General features: G+C 42.8%; 1 protein-coding gene across 2 annotated transcripts; it reads right to left on the bottom strand.

Moving 5' to 3' along the window:
- Positions 1 to 307: 307 nt before the first annotated feature.
- Positions 308 to 16,137, bottom strand: LOC139420296 (eukaryotic translation initiation factor 5A-1-like). Of its 2 annotated transcripts, none has more exons than XM_071170218.1 (5): positions 16,120 to 16,137; positions 11,545 to 11,733; positions 11,154 to 11,258; positions 1,452 to 1,583; positions 308 to 1,351 (listed from the first exon to the last, which is right to left on the bottom strand). In XM_071170218.1, exons 2-5 carry the CDS (start codon positions 11,710 to 11,712, stop codon positions 1,283 to 1,285), a joined length of 474 nt encoding a protein of 157 aa, XP_071026319.1. In that variant the 5' UTR covers positions 11,713 to 11,733; positions 16,120 to 16,137; the 3' UTR covers positions 308 to 1,282. The 2 variants fall into 2 exon arrangements, with proteins under 2 accessions (XP_071026319.1, XP_071026318.1); XM_071170217.1 differs by lacking the exon at positions 16,120 to 16,137 and adding an exon at positions 15,790 to 16,079.
- Positions 16,138 to 16,794: the final 657 nt, after the last annotated feature.

The following is a 16,794-nucleotide window of genomic DNA, read 5'->3' as shown; positions in this document are numbered from 1 at the left end:
ATTATCTTGGCAAAGGAGAAATGCCCACAATTTTAGAGAAGTAAGCTTGGTGCATATGGAACATTTCTGGGATATTTTATTTCAGCTCATGAAACCAACACTTTACATTTTACGTTTATATTTTTGTTCAGTGTACTATGCATATACAGAGTAGCAAACCATATGGTTCCAAGCAAATTGGAGTGCAGAGTTCCCAACCAAAGCTCAAACCTATCCATTCCTGTATCATTATTTTTTACTTCAGCTAGGCATTGGGACAGTGGAACATTATAGCGAGAAAACACACCACAACTAAGAAAACGTTCTATTTGTTTTAACTTTATTTTTTGCCATCTCCAGTCAGGTGACAAAGGCCTCGAGTGAACAAAATAAGTTTGCAACTCCACCCCCCCTGCCCTCATACACACCTCACTGCAAACTGCCTTCCAGAACATTCCGGAAGCCCACGCTGCCACACCAACACCTCAGACTCGACTATTATGGGATGCCCAGGGCAGCCGGGGCGGGGCCAGGTTGCCGTGGTGACAATAGAGGTAAGCGCACAGGGCCCTCAGCTTCCTAAACAGACAGAGCGGCATTGACAAGAGAAATCACTGAAGTTTGGTTTCATATTTAGCATGTTCTCTTTCTTGATATCGAAGGTTTATTTAAATGCTAGGGTGGGACTGCCACCATCGTTCGTGGCTTGGGAGAAAAGCATCTGAGTTGTCTGATCTGCCAGAGCAGAGAGGCCATGCTGGGAAGCAGCAGTAAGGCGGCCAGAGAGGGACAACCCCAACAAGAGTTGGACAGTAAAAGGGGCCTCCAGCCCCCTCCTCCCACCAGTCAAAAAGCCCCCCCCCCCACAAAAGGCATCAGACCTGTTCTATTCAATCTAAGTAATATAAAAAAATAATCATACAAAAAGCTGGATCCCATCATTATTCTAAACATTCTGGAATGTATGTGGCAAGACCAAAACATCTCGAAGGCAAAAATAAACAGGAATGAGGAAGTCAAAAAAGAAAATCTATATTTTGAAAGTATTTTTCTTTATATAGTAGATTATGTATAACTAAACCTCAGTGATCCGGCAGAATGCCACCCAACAGCGAGCAAGCCGCTGTAACGGTGGGACAGTCCGACAGCGTCGGAGAGAAAACCAAAAAACGAGAAAAAAAGGAATCATAACAGAATGATTGAAGTTGTCTGAAGGCCGTCGCTTTGGTGACAGAATAACCAATAAGAATGCTAGACTGGTTGTGGGTGGAGTTTGTTGCCTGGGCAGCCCAGTCTGGTCTTTCTATTTGCCACCGGTCATCTGCTTAACGGCCACAGCACACTCCTCCCCCATAGCGGCCAGCACAGAGACCTGCAGGCAGAGAAATGGTTAATATTCTTCGTAGGCACCACTCGAAATAAACTGTCAAACGTAACAACACCCCAGCCAATGCTGTGCCAGCCACACTCACCAGGATATCTTCACCGGCAGCAAACTTCTGCTCAATCTCCTTGCCCAGGTCTGAATCAGGCACACGCAGGTCCTCCCTCACATCACCATTGTCACCCATGAGGGACATGAACCCATCAGTGATGTTCAACAGCTGAAAACAAACAGGTTACAGTCAGACAAACGCACAGTACAAGTGGTCTTAATGTCAGCCAGGCTGTGCAGATAAGGAAATAAGCAGAAATCTCACACATTGTCATGCAGTTTAGTATGTTAGAGAAAATGTGCATTTGTGATGTTAGCAATCGCACCAGAGGTTTGTGATGTGATCACTCTGGTGTAACAGCCATCCCCAAGGAGATCTCTGTAGCATGAACCATTCACACTCACGCCACGGGTATTGGCACAGTGCTGGGTGATCGTCATGCATTAGCACGGAGCAAGACTCCAACACCAAATTCACAGTTAAATGTAATCAAAGTGTTTATAAAAAGAAAAAAGGTGACATTGCAAAGGGGAAAATTACTGTGACCCAATCAGGGGCCAGTGCTGACAGCAGAGGCACAAGAAAGAGAAAGCCCAGAAAGAGAAAGCCATTGTGATCAGCACAACAGCATTACTCCCAAGGCAGTTGAATAATGTACCAAGAAACTTTGAGGTCACCCAACTGACCAGGCGTAAGCCTAACACATACAAGCGCATTTGATCATGCTTTGAGGCCTAAGTTTCCCCCCAGGTAATGTAGCAAAGTACGTAAACACTGTCTACACGTCGTGGACAGTAACTTCAAATCAAATTTTATTTGTCACATAACATCTGCTAACCATGTGTTAATGCGAATGTAGCGAAATGCTTGTGCTTCTAGTTCCGACAATGCAGTAATAACCAACAAGTAATCTAGCTAACAATTCCAAAACTACTACCTTATAGACACAAGTGTAAGGGGATAAAGAATATGTACATAAAGATATACAGTAGATGGTATTCAGTGCAGTATATACACATATGAGATGAGTATGTAAACAAAGTGGCATAGTTAAAGTGGCTAGTGATACATGTATTACATAAAGATGCAGTAGATGATAAAGAGTACAGTATATACGTATACATATGAGATTAATAATGTAGGGTATGTAAACATTATATTAGGTAGCATTGTTTAAAGTGGCTAGTGATATATTTTACATCATTTCCCATCAATTCCCATTATTAAAGTGGCTGGAGTTGAGTCAGTGTCAGTGTGTTGGCAGCAGCCACTCAGTGTTAGTGGTGGCTGTTTAACAGTCTGATGGCCTTGAGATAGAAGCTGTTTTTCAGTCTCTCGGTCCCAGCTTTGATGCACCTGTACTGACCTCGCCTTCTGGATGATAGCGGGGTGAACAGGCAGTGGCTCGGGTGGTTGTTGTCCTTGATGATCTTTATGGCCTTCCTGTGACATCGGATGGTGTAGGTGTCCTGGAGGGCAGGTAGTTTGCCCCCGGTGAAGCGTTGTGCAGACCTCACTACCCTCTGAAGAGCCTTACGGTTGTGGGCGGAGCAGTAGCCGTACCAGGCGGTGATACAGCCCGACAGGATGCTCTCGATTGTGCATCTAGAAGTTTGTGAGTGCTTTTGGTGACAAGACAAATTTCTTCAGCCTCCCGAGGTTGAAGAGGCGCTGCTGCACCTTCTTCACCACGCTGTCTGTGTGGGTGGACCAATTCAGTTTGTCTGTGATGTGTACGCAGAGGAACTTAACTTACTACCCTCTCCACTACTGTCCCGTCGATGTGGATAGGGGGGTGTTCCCTCTGCTGTTTCCTGAAGTCCACAATCATCTCCTTAGTTTTGTTGACGTTGAGTATGAGGTAATTTTCCTGACACCACACTCCGAGGGCCCTCACCTCCTCCCTGTAGGCCGTCTCGTCGTTGTTGGTAATTAAGCCTACCACCGTTGTGTCGTCCGCAAACTTGATGATTGAGTTGGAGGAGTGCGTGGCCACGCAGTCGTGGGTGAACAGGGAGTACAGGAGAGGGCTCAGAACGCACCCTTGTGGGGCCCCAGTGTTGAGGATCAGCGGGGTGGAGATGTTGCCTACCCTCACCACCTGGGGGCGGCCCGTCAGGAAGTCCAGTACCCAGTTGCACAGGGCGGGGTCGAGACCCAGGGTCTCGAGCTTGATGACGAGCTTTTAGGGCACTATGGTGTTAAATGCCGAGCTGCAGTCGATGAACAGCATTCTCACATAGGTATTCCTCTTGTCCAGATGGGTTAGGGCAGTGTGCAGTGTGGTTGAGATTGCATCGTCTGTGGACCTATTTGGGCGGTAAGCAAATTGGAGTGAGTCTAGGGTGTCAGGTAGGGTGGAGGTGATATGGTCCTTGACTAGTCTCTCAAAGCACTTCATGATGACGGAAGTGAGTGCTACGGGGCGGTAGTCGTTTAGCTCAGTTACCTTAGCTTTCTTGGGAACAGGAACAATGGTGGCCCTCTTGAAGCATGTGGGAACAGACTGGGATAGGGATTGATCGAATATGTCCGTAAACACACCAGCCAGCTGGTCTGCGCATGCTCTGAGGGCGCGGCTGGGGATGCCGTCTGGGCCTGCAGCCTTGCGAGGGTTGACACGTTTAAATGTTTTCCTCACGTCGGCTGCAGTGAAGGAGTCCGCATGTTTTAGTTGCGGGCCGTGTCAGTGGCACTGTATTGTCCTCAAAGCGGGCAAAAAAGTGATTTAGTCTGCCTGGGAGCAAGACATCCTGGCGGGGCTGGTTTTCTTTTTGTAATTCGTGATTGACTGTAGACCCTGCCACATACCTCGTGTCTGAGCCGTTGAATTGAGATTCTACTTTGTCTCTATACTGACGCTTAGTTTGTTTGATTGCCTTGCGGAGGGAATAGTTACACGGTTTGTATTCGGGCATGTTTCCAGTCACCTTGCCCTGATTAAAAGCAGTGGTTCGCGCTTTCAGTTTCACGTGAATGCTGCCATCAATCCACGGTTTCTGATTTGGGAATGTTTTAATCGTTGCTATGGGAATGACATCTTCAACGCACATTCTAATGAACTCGCTCACCGAATCAGCGTATTCGTCAATGTTGTTGTCTGACGCAATACGAAACATATCCCAGTCCACGTGACGGAAGCAGTCTTGGAGTGTGGAATCAGATTGGTCGGACCAGCGTTGAACAGACCTCAGCGCGGGAGCTTCTTGTTTTAGTTTCTGTCTGTAGGCAGGGATCAACAAAATGGAGTCGTGGTAAGCTTTTCCGAAAGGAGAGCGGGGCAGGGCCTTTTATGCGTCGCGGAAGTTAGCAATGATCCAAGGTTTCCAGCCCTGGTTGCGCAATCGATATGCTGATACAATTTAGGGAGTCTTGTTTTCAGATTAGCCTTGTTAAAATCCCCAGCTACAATGAATGCAGCCTCCTGATATATGGATTCCAGTTTGCAAAGAGTCAAATAAAGTTCATTCAGAGCCAACGATGTGTCTGCTTGGGGGGGAATATATACGGCTGTGATTATAATCGAAGAGAACTCTCTTGGTAGATAATGCGGTCGACATTTGATTGTGAGGAATTCTAAATCAGGTGAACAGAAGGACTTGAGTTCCTGTATGTTGTTGTGGCCACACCACGTCACGTTAACCATGAAGCATACGCCCCCGCCCCTCTTCTTACCAGAAAGATGTTTGTTTCTGTCAGCGCGATGCATGGAGATACCAGCTGGCTGCACTGACTCCGATAGCGTCTCTCCAGTGAGCCATGTTTCCGTGAAGCAAAGAACGTTACAGTCTCGGATGTCCCTCTGGAATGCTACCCTTGCTCGGATTTCATCAACCTTGTTGTCAAGAGACTGGACATTGGCGAGAAGAATGCTAGGGAGTGGTGCACGATGTGCCCGTCTTCAATGCCTTAACAGCAACTATCAAGTGCATTAAAGCTCAATAAATACAAGCTCCATGGACAAGGATGACATCATGCCTGGGCGAGCAAGACCATATGGCCAATCACATTGCACCACCTCACAGGTGACAGCGGGCCAGACTGGGAACGTGTGGAGACAGTCTCACTACCCCACACTGAAAACTGACCAACTACAGGACTGCCCAGGGAGCCTTCTAGGAAAGTGTATAGCCTTATGATGGTGGTTGGTTTGACAGCCAGTGACTGAATAGTGTTGAATAGTCTCTTGGAAAAGTAGTGTCCTGATCATAATGCCTAATTCACATTCTGAATTAGTACTGGTTCTGGTATCATTCCAACTATGTGGGAACAAGTGACATGGGGCATTTCCCCCCAAATCTGTCCTGGCCACCTCGGTGCACCTTTTGCCATAGCACTACACAGCTGATTAAAAAAAATTCAAGCTTGATGAGTTGATTATTTGAGTCAGCTGTCTTGGGCAAACACCAAACTGTACCCAACACGTTTGGGAAACCCTGGCATAGGGGAATGAGCATTGACAGGAAGTGAGGTCACACTCTAGGCAGGAAATTCACTCTTTGTTCCACCAGCCACTGTGGCAGGTAGATGTAAAATCTACAAGGCATGCCAATTATTTTATCCATAATAACACCGAAACAGAAGTAGTAATGAAGTATATCGCTCAAGTCAGTTTCATTTTGACCCCAGTCTTATCCAATGCTAAAATAGTAAGAAGTTGAATGATGTTCTACAACTGAACATCCAAGTGCCTGACCTGTCACAAAATGCTGCGTGATACGGATTTATTAGTTCAGGTCTCGAACAATGACATTTATTGAAAGAGTACTTAACTTCTTGTTGACTGGGGGGCAGTATTGAGTAGCTTGGATGAATAAGGTGCCCAGAGTAGAGGTCGACCGATTAACTAGGGCCGATTAGAAGTTGTCAAATCTGTATTTTTGGACATCGTTATTTTTTTCTGACACCTTTATTTAACTAGGCAAGTCAGTTAAGAACACATTCTTATTTTCAATGACGGCCTAGGAACGGTGGGTTAACTGCCTTGTTCAGGGGCAGAACGACAGATTTTCACCTTGTCAGCTCTGGGATTCAATCTTGCAACCTTACAGTTAACTAGTCCAATGCTCTAACCACCTGCCTCTCATTGCACTCCACAAGGAGCCTGCCTGTTACGCGAATGCAGTAAGCCAAGGTAAGTTGCTAGCTAGCATTAAACTTATAAAGAAATACCCATAATCACTAGTTAACTACACATGGTTGATGATATTACTAGTTTATCCTGCGTTACATATAATCGATGGGGTGCGTGTTCCCGGAAAAGGACCGTCCTTGCTCCAATGTGTACCTAACCATAAACATCAATGCCTTTCTTAAAATCCATTCACAGAAGTACAGTGCCTTGCGAAAGTATTCGCCCCCCTTGAACTTTGCAACCTTTTGCCACATTTCAGGCTTCAAACATACAGATATAAAACTGTACTTTTTTGTGAAGAATCAACAACAAGTGGCGCACAATCATGAAGTGGAACGACATTTATTGGATATTTCAAACTTTTTTAACAAATCAAAAACTGAAAAATTGGGCGTGCAAAATTATTCAGCCCCTTTACTTTCAGTGCAGCAAACTCTCTCCAGAAGTTCAGTGAGGATCTCTGAATGATCCAATGTTGACCTAAATGACCAATGATGATAAATACAATCCACCTGTGTGTAATCAAGTCTCCGTATAAATGCACCTGCACTGTGATAGTCTCAGAGGTCCGTTAAAAGCGCAGAGAGTATCATGAAGAACAAGGAACACACCAGCCAGGTCCGAGATACTGTTGTGAAGAAGTTTAAAGCTGGATTTGGATGCAAATCTACCAAGACCTGGCCGTCCCTCTAAACTTTCAGCTCATACAAGGAGAAGACTGATCAGAGATGCAGCCAAGAGGCCCATGATCACTCTGGATGAACTGCAGAGATCTACAGCTGAGGTGGGAGACTCTGTCCATAGGACAACAATCAGTCGTATATTGCACAATTCTGGCCTTTATGGAAGAGTGGCAAGAAGAAAGCCATTTCTTAAAGATATCCATAAAAAGTGTCGTTTAAAGTTTGCCACAAGCCACCTGGGAGACACACCAAACATGTGGAAGAAGGTGCTCTGGTCAGATGAAACCAAAATTGAACTTTTTGGCAACAATGCAAGACGTTATGTTTGGCATAAAAGCAACACAGCTCATCACCCTGAACACACCATCCCCACTGTCAAACATGGTGGTGGCAGCATCATGGTTTGGGCCTGCTTTTCTTCAGCAGGGACAGGGAAGATGGTTAAAATTGATGGGAAGATGGATGAAGCCAAATACAGGACCATTCTGGAAGAAAACCTGATGGAGTCTGCAAAAGACCTGAGATTGGGACGGAGATTTGTCTTCCAACAAGACAATGATCCAAAACATAAAGCAAAATCTACAATGGAATGGTTCAAAAATAAACATATCCAGGTGTTAGAATGGCCAAGTCAAAGTCCAGACCTGAATCCAATCGAGAATCTGTGGAAAGAACTGAAAACTGCTGTTCACAAATGCTCTCCATCCAACCTCACTGAGCTCGAGCTGTTTTGCAAGGAGGAATGGGAAAACATTTCAGTCTCTCGATGTGCAAAACTGATAGAGACATACCCCAAGCGACTTACAGCTGTAATCGCAGCAAAAGGTGGCGCTACAAAGTATTAACTTAAGGGGGCTGAATAATTTTGCACGCCCAATTTCAGTTTATTTGTTAAAAAAAGTTTGAAATATCCAATAAATGTCGTTCCACTTCATGATTGTGTCCCACTTGTTGTTGATTCTTCACAAAAAAATACATGTTTTATATCTTTATGTTTGAAGCCTGAAATGTGGCAAAAGATCGCAAAGTTCAAGGGGGCCGAATACTTTCGCAAAGCACTGTATATATTTTTAAAACCTGCATATTTAGCTTAAAGAAGTCCAGGTTAGCAGGCAATATTAACTGGGTGAAAGTGTAACTTCTCTTGCGTTCATTGCACGCAGAGTCAGGGTATATGCAACAGTTTGGGCCACCTAATTTGCCAGAATTGTATGTAATTATGACATAACATTGAAGGTTGTGCAATGCAACAGGAATATTTAGACTTTTGGATGCCACCTGTTAGATAAAATACGGAACGGTTCCGTATTTCACTGAAAGAATAAATGTCTTGTTTTCGAGATGAGTTTCCAGACTCGACCATATTAATGACCCAAGACACGTATTTCTGTGTGTTATGTTATAATTACGTCTCTGATTTGATAGAGCAGTCTGACCGAGCGATGGTAGGCACCAGCAGGCTCGTAAGCATACATTCAAACAGCACCTTCGTGCATTTTTGCCAGCAGCTCTTCGTTGTGCTTCAACCATTGCGCTGTTTATGACTTCAAGCCTATCAACTCCCGAGATTAGGCTGGTGTAACCGATGTGAAATGGCTGGCTAGTTAGCGGGGTGGGCACTAATAGCGTTTCAAACATCACTCGCTCTGAGACCTATAGTTATTCCCCTTGCTCTGCATGGGTAACGATGCTTCGAGGATGGCTGTTGTCAATGTGTTCCTGGTTCGAGCCGAGGTAGGGGCGAGGAGACGGACGGAAGCTAAACTGTTACGCGGCCAATACTAAAGTGCCTATAAGAATATCCAATAGTCAAAGGTATATGAAATACAAATGGTAGAGAGAGAAATAGTCCTATAATAACTACAACCTAAAACTTCTTACCTGGGAATATTGAAGACTGATGTTAAAAGGAACCACCAGCTTTCATATGTTCTCATGTTCTGAGCAAGGAACTCAAACGTTAGCTTTCTTACATAGCACATATTGCACTTTCCCTTCTCCAACACTTTGTTTTTGCATTATTTAAACCAAATTGAACATGTTTCATTATTTGAGGCTAAATTGATTTTTATTGATGTATTATATTAAATTAAAATAAGTGTTCATTCAGTGTTGTTGTATTTGTCATAAACACCCAGGAAGTGGGAAATCTGAGGTTGGTTGTTTTTCCAACTCATTCCCTATTGAAGATAGTGGGATATTGGTCATGTTGGACTTCCTAAGGCTTCAACAGTCTTTAGAACCTTGTTTGATGCTTCTACTGTGAAGTGGGGCCGAATGAGAGGGGAATGAGTCAGAGGTCTGGTCATGTGAGAGTTACCTCACATTCCATTGCTTTTCTACAGAAAAGGGAATTCACAGTTTGGAACATTACTGAAGATTTATGATACAAACATCCTAAAAATTGATCTATACTACTAAAAATCTATACTTAGTTTGACATGTTTCTACGGCCTGTAATATAACTTTTTGGACTTGTCGTCCGACCTTTCGGCTAGACTTGCACGCGCGTTTGGATTTGTTTACCAAACGCCTTTACAAAAGAAGCTATTTGGACATAAATTATCAACTTTATCGATGGATTCCTGGGAGTGCATTCTGATGAAGATCAAAGGTAAGTGAATATTTATCATTTCTGACTAATGTTGACTACACAACATGGCCGATTTCTGGCTGTTTGCCTCTGAGTGCCGTACATGGAAAAAGCATGGTGTGCTTTTTCCGTAAAGTTTTTGAAATCTGACACAGGGGTTGCATTAAGGAGAAGTATATCTACAATTCCACGCATAACACTTGTATCTTTTATCAATGTTTATTATGAGTATTTCTGTGAATTGATGTGGCGCTCTGCTAAATCACTGCATGTTTTGGAATTACTGAACATAACACGGCAATGTAAAATTAGATTTGATATAAATATGCACTTTATCAAATAAAACATACATGTATTGTGTAACATGAAGTCCTATTTATTTATTTTTTATTTATTTATCCGATATTTTACCAGGTAAGTTGACTGAGAACACGTTCTCATTTGCAGCAACGACCTGGGGAATAGTTACAGGGGAGAGGGGGATGAATGAGCCAATTGTAAACTGGGGATTATTAGGTGACCGTGATGGTTTGAGGGCCAGATTGGGAATTTAGCCAGGACACAGGGGTTAACACCCCTACTCTTACAATAAGTGCCATGGGATCTTTAATGACCTCAGAGTCAGGACACCCGTTTAACGTCCCATCCGAAAGACGGCACCCTACACAGGGCAGTGTCCCCAATCACTGCCCTGGGGTATTGGGATATTTTTTTAGACCAGAGGAAAGAGAATTTTATCTTTAAAATGGTGTAAAATACTTGTATGCTTGAGGAATTTTAATTATGAGATTTGTTGTTTTGAATTTGGCGCCCTGCACTTTCACTGGCAGTTGGCGGTACGCTACCGTCCCGGAAATCCCAGAAAGGTTAAGGTGATATTTAAAACAAATAAAATGTAGGTGAACAATTCAATTGGAGTGTTATAATAAGGAATGACTGAAAGCTAATCAAAACATTTGTGTTCCATGTTAAAAATAAGCACAATATAACCCTCAAATATTTGAGTCACAAGTTAAGACAAATGTTCAGCTGCTCCCTTTTCAGCATTACCATGGTAACGCAGTGTCCATAAGAGTTGAGTACCTCCGCAGACCATTGCAGCCAACAAACTAATATTGAACAACCTTTGTACACCATGTGTACAAAACAATGCACCTAGCCAAGAAACGCAAAGACAAAGTTCCACTAATACTCTTTCAGGGCAAGTCGACCAATTTCTACATTTAGGCTTTTAATAAAAATGACCAGTCACCAATGTGGCTGGTGAAATAGACATCACGTCATCCCGCTTTTGGCATGTGTTCATTTCCCACCCTGGTCACACTGACCTGGAACTCATTCCTCTTGATGTGGGGCACATCCATGTTGTGGGTGGAGGGGCACATGTCCTCATACTTCTTGTTGGTGAAGATGTCAATGCCCACCATGTTAACCTAAAAGACGAAGAGGGATAAACAACTTAGAGAACAGAGTTTAACCACACCACTAATAACAGTCATAACAAGTTAAGTAAAACCTAATTTGATGAGTCAAGTTATGCTTGGAAAATTCAGACAAAGCATTTTTGGGTCAATTACTTCAGACGTGGACAAAGAAAGTACACCAGAAGTCTGTTCCCCACAAATTCCCTAATACTGATGCCGCCGGACATTGCCACTATGTAGCAGAGGCATCCCTAGGGCATGTAGTATTTGTATGCGCGTCTAGGCAACCCCCTACCTTGGCGTGTCCGTGCTTTCCGGTCTTGGAGGTGGACATTTCCACAATCTTACATGGGCGTCCCTTTAACACCACGTGACCGTTCTTTCGCAGGGCAGAGCACTGCATAGGAATGGTGGCGGAGGCACCAGACTCTCCGGTGGTGAAGTCAAGTTCGGGATCTGCCATGGTGCGATGGATTAGGGGGTACTGCAGAGGAACACATGTATCGGTTATATCAGGCAATTACAGCAACAGCACTGCCAATTTATTTCCATGTATGAATATGAGGGCTGTCAAAGTCAATGAGTAAAACATTATCGGCATTAAATCTTTGGACACGGTTAAGCGCATCTCCATTTCTTCAATGTACGGACCCTTTAAGCGCACATCCTTCACATCCATTATGGAGTGAAATGGTGGCCAGTCGCATATCATATGTTGCTTCATTACAATGTTAGATCATGATACCTTACTGTGTTCAGTTTGTCATGTTTAGCAGGCCAACTGATATCCATGCCATGTCAATGGGACAACCGGACCAATTTAAATAGCTTTTGGTATGTTTAACTAGATGGTTTGCTTAGAACGGTTTACTAAAACACTGACTAAATTTAGTTCTTATGTTCGCCTTGCCAATGACTTGACTGACAGTAGGTCGAGCGGATGAACAAGGCAGGGGCAAGGCCTCAGTTGCTCTTTGTTAGCTGATATATTCCAGTACAGATGTGGTAGTCAAGCTATAGGAGACGAGTGAAGAAATGTGGAAATTAAGTTGGAGTCATGAAATGTATTCATGTTGCTCAATGCTCCTAACTCAGTTGCCCGAAAATATTGCTAGTGTATCAATTCAAAGTAACTTGCCGCAGTCATTTTAATTAGAAACATTACAGCCATTACATTTACCTACTGTTTGTTGTAGTTCAGGTCAAAAGAGAAGCAAATGGTCCCAATTCTAGCAGTAGCAGCTTGTGACTAGTTCTTGATAATAGAACATGATTAGCCCAGGCTAGAATTAGACCTGGCTGCCCTGTTATCATCTTGTGAAATTCATAACATCGTTGGACATGTTTAAAAAGGTGAAATATGTAACTTCATGGGCAACCCGACCAAATTCACAGAAATTCGTTAAAGATGTCACTCATTGAAAGCAAGTCTAAGATGCGGTAGATCTGATCAGTTTAGTAACACCACTATTTATTTTTTGGAAAAATAACATTCCCAAAGTAAACCGCCTATTTCTCAGGACCAGATGCTAGAATATGCATGTAATTGACAGCTTAGGATAGAAATCCCTGTAAAGTTTCCTAACTGTCAAAATATTGTCTGAGAGTATAACAGAACTGATATTGCAGGCGAAAGCCCAATAAATATCCAATCAGGAAGTGAGTCATGTTTTGAAACCGTTGTGTTCCTATGCACCCCTATTGGCCACTGAAAGGGATATCAACCAGATTCCTTTTTCTACGTAGTTTCGCCTTTATGTTGAAGAATGAGCGTAAACGACTACATTGCGTAAGTGGCCAGCTGAGGGCTGAGTGATTCTTGCGTAAAAGACAGAGGTAGTCATTTTTCCTCTCGCTCCTACTGAAAAGCCAATTGTCCCGGTTGATATATTATCAAATAGATATTTAAAAAACATCTTGAGGATTGATTATAAAAAACGTTTGCCATGTTTGTCGATATTATGGATATAATGTGAATTTTTTTCGGCGTTGTCGTGACCGCTATTTCTGGTGGATTTCTCAACAGGGTAGGGTAGCCTAGTGGTTAGAGAGTTGGACTAGTAACCAAAAGGTTGCAAGTTCAAATCCCCAAGCTGACAAGGTACAAATCTGTCGTTCTGCCCCTGAACAGGCAGTTAACCCGTCATTGAAAATAAGAATTTGTTCTTAACTGACTTGCCTAGTTAAATAAAAGGTAAAATAAAAAATATTACGTGACAAATGGAGGAATTTTGGGTATAAAAATAATCTTTATGGAACAAAAGGAACATTTGCTGTCTAACTGGGAGTCTCGTCAGTGAAAACATCCAAAGATCAAAGGTAAACTGTTAATTTGATTGCTTTTCTGATTTGTGACCAAGCTTCCTGCTGCTAGCTGGACATAATGCTATGCTAGGCTATCGATAAACTTACAAACGCTTGTCTTGCTTTGGCTGTAAAGCATAATTTCAAAATCTGAGATGACAGGGTGATTAACAAAAGGCTGAGCTGTGTTTCACTATATTTCACTTGTGATTTCATGAAATGTGAATATTTTCTAGTAATATTTTTTGACCGTTGCGCTATGCTAATTAGTGTAGTTGCTGACAATTCTCCCGGATCCGGGATGGGTAGTTCCAAGAGTTAAAAACAAAAAATACCAACCCCCGATATACAGAGGGTAAATTTAATTTATTCTGCCCATTTGGAATTTTGCAAAAGGATTGACTATTCCACATTTAACACTGTATGGTGATGATTTAGGGCCACAACATCCGTTTGGTGAGTAGGCCCTGGGCTCCCGAGTGGCGCAGAGGTGCAAGGCATTGCATCTCAGTGCTAGAGGCGTGACTACAGACCCTGGTTCGATATCACAATTGACCCAGCGTAGTCCAGGTTAGGGTTCAGCCATCATTGTAAATAAGAATTTGTTCATAATTTGCTTGGCAAGTTAAATAATGATCCCGATGAATGTACTGTCTTCAATAAACTAATGTCAGAATATTTTCAGTGTGTTGGGGTTATAGCCAAGCCAATTCTAAATGCCACTAACAGTTCACAAATAACCCACGTGGAACAGACGGGAGGCATTTATTTCAGAACTGCAGCTAGTTGGAACATTTCCCTACTTCAACCAGTCCATTTTGAATTTGGCAAGGAATGTAGCTTGGTTATCTTATCCGGAGCGAGTGACATCAAATGCATTTTGCAGGATGACCAGCCTACATTTTCGTACTTGACGCACATGTGAATAACTTTTAACCTAGCTAGTTGGAGTCTGTACTTCTGTACCATTGAACAGCAAATAAAACGGAGCTGAAAATATTGAAGGCATGCGGTACTCGGAGTGCCCCGCATTGCGGACTGTTCCATAGACAATGAATGACTACCGTCAGAACCCAAAGAGTTGACACATTTGGTGGACATGAGGCGTGAGACGGGGAAATGCTTGTCTTTTTCGGTGTGCATCAAAAACACTAGTCAACGCAATGCAAAAATATATGGGGTCAAAATTGTCCTTATTGGTCCTGCAATCACAAAGCTATTCCACGAAACAGTTTCAATAGTCTGGTTAAAGATAGTTGACATCAGTTCCCGTACTCATGTCCATTATAACCAAAATCATGCTGTGGGTGACAACGTGGGAATAATGGACGTCCCAGCACACGTGGACCTCAGTCAAATTTAACAGGCGACTGCCAACCCACTTCACAAATCAGCCCAAAAAACTGGATCAGGGCCCGACCTGGTCATGTTAACGATCATCCCCACGCCCTGTCCACGTGTCCCAGTTTGGCCTGCGCCTCTGTTCGGGAGGCAGAACGGGAGTTTGCTTCACGTCACGATGAACCTGCCGCATTATAGTGCCCCGGTAAATAACGGAGGCCTGGCCCGGGACGCTCGCAGCCGACCGGACAACATTTATTATCATTGTTGGCTAGACAGTTCCTACGCTAACGTCAGATTGCTAATGTGATTCACACAAGCACCAGTGATACCGTTCAGCCAACTTCACACAAGTTTGGATAGGTTAGCAGAAAGAGGCTAACAATAAGCTAGTTAGCTACTGGCCCGGCCTACACGCTGTGTATCTATTGTAACTAGCTTTGAGAATCAACATTGGGAGAGAAAAAACACCGACTACGGATTATAAAAGACAACGTTAACCACCATACCAAATAGTATTGATTAACAAGAGACACATTGGATTATAAATAGAAGCGTTAATGTATTAGCCAGCTAACCAGATGGCTAAATTAAGATTGAAAGACGCGATAGTTTGCTAGCTAGCGTTACTAGTATGACGACAATTCCATGCCATAAACGAGAAGTTAATTGTAAAAACGTTCGGGGTAATTTTAAGTCATCACAACTTCCCAGATTTGTTTTACGAACACATTGCATTACCTAGCCAATTAGCTAATGTTAGCTAGCGTTGCAATTAGCAACCTCATCACAATACTTTGCCTAAACACAAAAATGTTAATTCGGAAGTGATAAACACTTATACAAATAAACAGTTGGCATCTTTGTTAAATTGTCTCATGTCAATGTAACGTACATTACAACATTGTTAGTTTTCCTAGGGCAGTTAAACATTCGACTAGTTTAGCAGGCTAGGCTAGCAAGACATGACTAGCAACGTCCAACAAGCGCGCAGAAGGCCTCATGCCTCTTTTCCATTAGCGTAAAATCGGTGGATTCAGAAACATGGGACCAACACCCTGTCGCCGTATGCACCTACACTCGTGAAGCAAACTTAAAATTGACCTTTGCTTTCCACTACCAAAACCTAAAAGGAATCTGTCCAGTCAAAAACAAACTGACATAAAACTACTAAAAGTTGTCAATTTTCCCCCGTGAACAGAAGCACGCTGCATGCACCACTTACCTTCCAAGAAAAAGAAGAACAGGACTGCGCAAGCGCGACCAATTTAACTGCGGCATACGTAGACAGAGGAACATTTATATGGTTTCCGTTAAAGCGGTAGTCCAAAGATTTTCTTCTGTGTTCTCCCAACATACCCCTATAATAAAACATACTGCTATGATCCTAATGTAGTGTTCAGCCAATACTGCAACATATTTGGTTCCGTAGTGTGGGGTTAATGACAATAAAACAGCAAAGTACCTACAAACTAGGATGATAACTGTTTGCTGAAGACGTTCCTGAATGGCCTAGTTATACTTAAATAGGCTTGAACATCTATGGCAAGACTTGAGAATGGCTATCAAGCAATGTTATACAACTAACTTGACAGAGCTTGACTAATTTTTTAAAGAATATTGTGAAAATATTGTACAATCCAGGTGTGTAAAGCTCTTAGAAACCTACCCAGAAAGGCACAGCTGTAATCACTGCCAAAGGGGATTCTAACATGCATTGACTCAGAGGGTTGAATACTTATCAAATCCAGATATATATATATTTTTATTAAATATATATATTTCTTCATTTTTTTGGACAAATGTTCACATTTTTCATCCACTTTGACATTACAGAGTATTTTGTGTAGATCGTTGACAGAAAATGACAATTACATCAATTTTAATCCCACTTTGTAAC

Source organism: Oncorhynchus clarkii, chromosome 11 (genome assembly GCF_045791955.1).
Source record: "Oncorhynchus clarkii lewisi isolate Uvic-CL-2024 chromosome 11, UVic_Ocla_1.0, whole genome shotgun sequence".
Classification (NCBI taxonomy): Eukaryota; Metazoa; Chordata; class Actinopteri; order Salmoniformes; family Salmonidae; genus Oncorhynchus; species Oncorhynchus clarkii.
The sequence above is the reverse complement of the archived record's forward strand: the minus strand, read 5'-3'. Positions and strand labels throughout refer to the sequence as shown.

What these genes read in the sequence shown, in the direction of transcription:
- LOC139420296 (XM_071170218.1), bottom strand. Translation starts at nt 11,712, where the DNA reads ATGGCAGATCCCGAACTTGACTTCACCACCGGAGAGTCTGGTGCCTCC. An exon ending in GAAAGCACGGACACGCCAAG is followed by an intron (nt 11,259 to 11,544) that starts GTAGGGGGTTGC and finishes TTCGTCTTTTAG; the next exon opens with GTTAACATGGTGGGCATTGA. An exon ending in CTGCCGGTGAAGATATCCTG is followed by an intron (nt 1,352 to 1,451) that starts GTGAGTGTGGCT and finishes CTCTGCCTGCAG; the next exon opens with GTCTCTGTGCTGGCCGCTAT.